Source organism: Panicum virgatum, chromosome 6K, assembly GCF_016808335.1.
Source record: "Panicum virgatum strain AP13 chromosome 6K, P.virgatum_v5, whole genome shotgun sequence".
Lineage (NCBI taxonomy): Eukaryota > Viridiplantae > Streptophyta > Magnoliopsida > Poales > Poaceae > Panicum > Panicum virgatum.
This window is the reverse complement of record NC_053141.1, coordinates 15,251,784-15,257,516: the sequence shown is the minus strand read 5'-3', so window position 1 is coordinate 15,257,516 and position 5,733 is coordinate 15,251,784. Positions and strand designations below refer to the sequence as shown.

General features: G+C 48.3%; 1 protein-coding gene and 1 long non-coding RNA gene across 3 annotated transcripts; both read left to right on the top strand.

Annotated features, from left to right (window-relative positions):
- The first annotated feature begins 1,807 nt into the window (after nucleotides 1-1,807).
- LOC120711865 (ribosome-inactivating protein-like) lies at nucleotides 1,808-2,931 on the top strand. Its single transcript, XM_039997529.1, has one exon. The coding sequence runs from the start codon at nucleotides 1,870-1,872 to the stop codon at nucleotides 2,671-2,673; it is 804 nt and encodes a 267-aa protein (XP_039853463.1). The 5' UTR covers nucleotides 1,808-1,869; the 3' UTR covers nucleotides 2,674-2,931.
- An 813-nt stretch (nucleotides 2,932-3,744) lies between these two features.
- Nucleotides 3,745-5,252, top strand: LOC120711864. 2 transcript variants are annotated; one of them, XR_005690509.1, is made up of 4 exons: nucleotides 3,745-3,971; nucleotides 4,118-4,223; nucleotides 4,310-4,412; nucleotides 4,957-5,252. It is a non-coding gene; the product is annotated as an uncharacterized LOC120711864 (long non-coding RNA). The 2 variants fall into 2 exon arrangements; XR_005690510.1 differs by having other exon boundaries at nucleotides 3,746-3,971; nucleotides 4,155-4,223.
- The last annotated feature ends 481 nt before the right edge of the window (nucleotides 5,253-5,733 follow it).

Here is a 5,733-nt window from a genome sequence, read left to right as displayed (position 1 = left end):
ACCAAATTTATTGAGAAGTATTAAAATCTACCACATTAAAGAAGTAAATTATGAAAATATGTTGCATAATGTATCTAATTATACTCATTTGATATTATAAGTACTATTATTCTTTCATATAAACTTGGTCAAATTTAGAATAGTTTGACTTTGGAAAAACTGGAAATCCTCCAGGACGGAGGTAGTATTTATTAAAAGAACCTTTTCCTTATAATTATCCATGAATTCTCTTAATCTTGTAAGTGATACAAAAATAAAATTTAACAACATGAAAGATGGTGACAAATTTATTTATCCTTTCACTACCAGGAAACTCCGCTGTACAACCGGGCCATAAACCCCATCTAGAACCGGATATGCAATTGGTGCTAAGCATCCGGTTCTAGAGGGGGTAGAGTATCATACATAGTTCAATAACTGATTCCAATGACAATTAAACAATTAAAAAAATAATGCGCCCCCGGTGCAGCACCGGCCGCGCTCCCTTCGCCGCGCTGGCTGCACCCACCGCGTGCTAGCCGCTCGGCAATGAGGGAGGGGAGGCGAGGATGAAGAGGACTGGGAGGCGACGCGAGAGAGGGAGGGGAGCCGGGCCGCCGCACGCCGTCGTTCGCTGGGCCGCCATGCGCCGTCGCCCGCCTAGCCACCGCGTGCCGCCTCGCTACGCCGGCCGCTCCCGTCGCTGTGCCGGCCGCTCGACAGTGAGGGAAGGAAGGCGAGGAGGGAGAGGATGGGGGAGGCGACGCGAGAGTGGGAGGGGAGCTTGGCCACCGCGCCGTCGCCCGCTGGCCTACCGAATGGGGAGAGGACGTAGGGAAGAGGAGGTGGACGAGAGGGGCATGGGGATAAGGCAGGCGAGAGGTGGTGGTGGAGGGAGAGGAGTGGAAATGCGGTAAATGGATAGGAGAGGAGGTTGAGGTGTTTCTAAAGAAACTGTTTCTTGTAGTTCACACTAGAAGCGGTTCTAGGGGAACCACTTCTAGTGTTTACCTCACTAGAAATGGTTGTACTCTACAACCGCTTCTAGTGGTAGATGGCTACACTAGAAGCGGTTGTAGGCTAGAACCGGTTCTACTGATGGCGCCACTAGAAGGGGTTATCCTTTACAACCCTTTCTAATGTGGTGCCTCACCAGATCTGATGCACAACCGGTTCTACTAATTATTATTGGAACCAGCTCATCTTTTTAGCTTCTGATGTGTCGGTTCTAATGTGGAGTTCAGAGTTCTCTGGTAGCGATTTATCGATTTCTACACGAGGGGCAGGTAGATATAGATACATTTCAGTGTGCAACAACATATGAATGTAAAACACGTATGAAGAGCTAGGAAGGAATAGATTATGTAGTATTAACATAATAAGTTATGAGCAACCTAAGAACTAATGCTTGATTCAATTATCTCTCGAAACGCCCTTTCCTCAAGCTACAGCGCAGAGCGGGCATTTTCGGAGGCGAGGCCGCTAATCTCCATTGATCCGATCCGCCGGCCCCATCTTCTCCCCGGCGTCGGAGTTTTAAGCTTAAATTTGTAGCAAGGGTTTCCTCAATCCTCATGGTGCGTGGTGGCAATGACTGCGGCTCCTCCATGGCTCCATCTAGGATGTTGTTCGGAACGTGGAAGTCGTGTCCAGGACGTCTGGACAAGAGAAGCAAAGCTCAGATGAGAATATGAGATGGTGTGGATCACGGCACCGTATGTAGTCGTCGTTCTCATCCCGCCACAGCGGGCCCATCGTACCCAACTCGATCTCCTGCTGCATACTTACTCTATAAATATGTGCCAAGCAACCCCTCTTTCACATCATCCCACAAACATCATAAACACAAGAAAACTACTGTGTGGCGGGAGGAGAAGAAGAAGAAGAACGATGGCGGCGCCAAAACCCGAGTTCACGGATTCCTTCGTCGTGCAAACCGGCAACTACGGCGACTTCGTCCGCCTGTGCCGGCAAAATGTGATCAAATACTGCAGCAACGTCACGGGCATCGCTCAGCCCGTGCTGCCGCAGGAGCAGCCGATCCCCAAGCGCTGGTTCCACGTCCTCCTCCGCACCGAGACCAGCTCCCTCACGCTGGCCGTGCGCATGGACAACCTCTACCTCGTCGGCTTCAGGACCCCAGCCGGGGTGTGGTGGGAGTTCAACAACGAGCAAGGCAAGCACCTCATCACGGGCGCCAGGTGGCTCGGCTTCGGCGGCCGGTACCAGGATCTCATCGGCCAGAAGGCGCTGGAGACCGTCACGCTGGGCCGTTTCCAGATGACCGAAGCCGTCAATGTCCTGGCGAAGCACCCCGGCGGCACACCTGCTGCGGTGGCGGAGGAGCTGCAGCCGCAGGGCGGCGTATTGGTATCGGCGGAGGGTGGCGTTCAGCAGGCCGACCCGTCCGCCGAGGCCAAGAGCAAGCTGGCGAAGCTGGTGATCATGATCTGCGAGGGGCTGCGCTTCCTCACTGTGTCCGGCACGGTGGACAAGGAGTTCGAGAACCCCGCGGCGACGGTGACCCAGATGCAGGGGAAGCAGGTGAATAAGTGGGATAGGATCTCGGCGGCGGTGTTCAAGTGGGCTCAGGACCCGACTGCTGAGTTCCCCGATCTGGAGGAGGTGGGCGTCGAGGACAGAAACGATGCAGCCAGGATCGTCGCGCTCGTCAAATTTCAGAAGGCCAACTAGCTAGTAGTAACTAGCTAGTACCAGTGGTGGTTACCTGTACCTGCACGTCTACGTCGTTACGTATATGCGCGTGCGCGCCGTACGCGCTGGCTAGTAGGACGTGTGCATCCACAAATAAGTACACCGGCCTGCCGGTGTCGTTCCAGCAGCTCTTTGCGTTGGTGGCTTGCTTGCCACCTTAATTAACTGTATCCCTCTATTGTTATATATAAATAATATAAATAAATAAACTCCCGCGGGCTCCATGCTTGCCTCTTACTGATCGACTTCATTTCCTTGCAACAAACTAAAACTAAAATTAAATCCATGCATGCATGCCTTCTCCTGCATCCGGGCGTGCAAAGCTTTTCTACATACGCTTAGCGGCCTCTTCCTCTATATATATATATATATATATATATATATATATATATATATATATATATATATATATATATACATATATATATATCGTCCATGACACATAATATACACTATTAAAAAAATATTTTCAGCACCGGTATTTTTACCGCCGGCCCTAAAGTGGTCGGATGCGCTATAGGACCGGCGGTGAAAATAACTTTCACCGACCGCCGGCCCGTGGTGGCGGTTATTTTCACAGCCGTCCTAGAGTAATTAGGTGCAGTATATATAGACCCATGGTGAAAATAATTTTGACCGCCGCTTCCTTCAACGGGCCGGTGGTAATGGTCAGTTGGCCACATCACCCAAATTCTTTTCAGCCCAAGCAGTTTCTTCCCCAAATTGCTTTCGGCGCACCCGTGCCGCCCCCGAGCTCCACCCTCCACGCCGCCCCCGACCCCGACCTCCGCGCCGCCCCCGCCCAGGCCTCCGCGGCGCCTCACCGGAGGGGGGGGGGGCCAATTCCGGCGGCCGCCTACCTGACCTCCGCCCAGTCCTTTGGCTGCCCGCCCAGGCCTCCACGGAGCCCTGCCGGAGCTGAGGGGCCCCGATCCGGCGGCATCCCGGACCTCCATCCCGACGCGGTGCCTGCCCCCTTCTCCTCCTCCGACACCCACCGGCGCACATACATGGCTCTGCTGTTCATCCTTGATGTATGTGCGGCGTCCTCCTCTTTCACACCTCAGCTGGCCCCACTTCAATTCCTTTTACTAACTTCGTTTCTTATTTCTGCATGACTAGTAACCTAGAATAGTAGATAATTTGCATGTGGTTTTGATTTAATTGATTTCTTCTTGCATGATGAAGTTGTCAAATATTTGCCTCATGCGTGCGCCATCAGAGATGTGGAGGATGAGGAGCTTCGCAGCTTCTTCTATGGCATGGAACCATGGCAGGTACTGTACTTATACATGAAGCACGACAGTTGTTATAATTCTCATTAATCTGCAGTGCTCTCAAAGATCTGTGCATGTTTGCTACATATGCATAACATAAATAGTACTACTGAAACTAACCGTGTGTAATCACTCTATTGACACAGCCCTATTGTTGAGAAATTAAAGTCACTGAACTTGTAGGAAGCATTAGCTGATATTTTCCTGAGGAGCACGGAGCTCATGAAAGACGCTAGAGGGATTGCATCCCTGGTATGCCTTCAGCTGAACTGAGATGAAACTGAGTTTTGTGATATCACCAATATTCATCTAAATTAAACTGTACCCATGCGATGCAGAGCGGAATTGTTCCTCCTTTGGTACCATTTGTTCAAACATTCGCAGCAGTCATCACTGCAGCCCACACAGGATCCCTCTACTATATAGCCACTGCTCCGAAAGGTGATCTATGTTCTACTAACAGTCCTAATTTACACATGCAACCTGTTAATGCAGATTATCTCTGTTGTCAGTTTCCATACCAATAATACAACTCAAATTGGTTTCTAACAAGTATACTTTGAGATTATTCTGTATTTAGATTTAAATATTGTTAGTGTTTTGCAGTGCCTTAATAATGTGATTTGAGATAACTATAAGATGTGTGTTCTGTTCTGCCTTGTATGGCCCCCATTACCTGTTGGCGTTGCTTGCCTCTTACTAGCTAGCTGTTTAGTATCCTTGGCCTGTTTCTGTCTGAATGTATGTGGCATGTGTGATACGGCAATAGACAGTAGCCAGTTTGGTGTCGTGTAGTATCATTGTTTGCTTGTTTCGTTAGCCTTTAGTTAATTTGTTGGTAACACACTGATGATGCTTGAACAATGAATGCTGGCTTAAAACTTACAACTTAGATCCATTTGAACTTTTTTTGTATTTACATATCATGGCATGTCCTGTAATTTGCTTGTTCTTTTATCCTGTCCTGAATAAGTGATGTATATAGGTGTAGTGGGAAGATTGGGATGATTCCATTCTCATCGTCAAAAATGTGTCAAGAAGGATGCAACAGTAGTTGTGCACCCATGTGCAACTATATGTTTGATGTAAGGAATTGTGGTTTGTAATCAGTGTATCGACTTATGGTTTGTAAAAGGTGTATGAACATGTGACACTTTGTGAGTGAATTATATTTACTATGTGTTTACTATGTGAGATTTGATGTAGTTATTATGAGAATGATTTGCAGCAATTCTGCACCCATGTGAATTGTATGAAATTAGTGAAATGCGGTTTAATTTTGATAATGGTGTTGGAATAGGCAGTGGAAACCTATTTTCACCGCCGATATTTCACCGCCGGCACCTAAACCGGCGGTGAAAATGAATCTGTAATAGTGATAGGTGACGGGCATATTTAAGCTGCGTCATATTTGGTCCCCTCAAAGGGTGACGGACAATGTTAGTTTTGACTACACAGCTGGTGACGGGCATAGTTTTGACTTCAAAGATCTGCGTCGTCTCCCAATTATCTATTTTTGATTTTTAGTTCACACTACTGCTCTTTCTCTCTAAACTGCATCAATGAAATAGACAGAGAAATGATTCTCAGGAAAAAAAAATGTAGGTAGGGTTGGGGTATTGGTCCAGTTAGCTCAGAAGCTCTGACCCGGCATCAATCCCGGTTGTAGGAAGACTCCAATGGGAAAATAAATCCGGGGCCCTACTCAGGCCGGTTGTAGGCTTCCTCGAAAGTCATTTGGTCTGGAAGGGGCCAAGGAAAA

Excerpts from the sequence above, each read along its gene's own strand:
- LOC120711865 (XM_039997529.1), top strand. The coding sequence starts at position 1,870 with ATGGCGGCGCCAAAACCCGAGTTCACGGATTCCTTCGTCGTGCAAACC.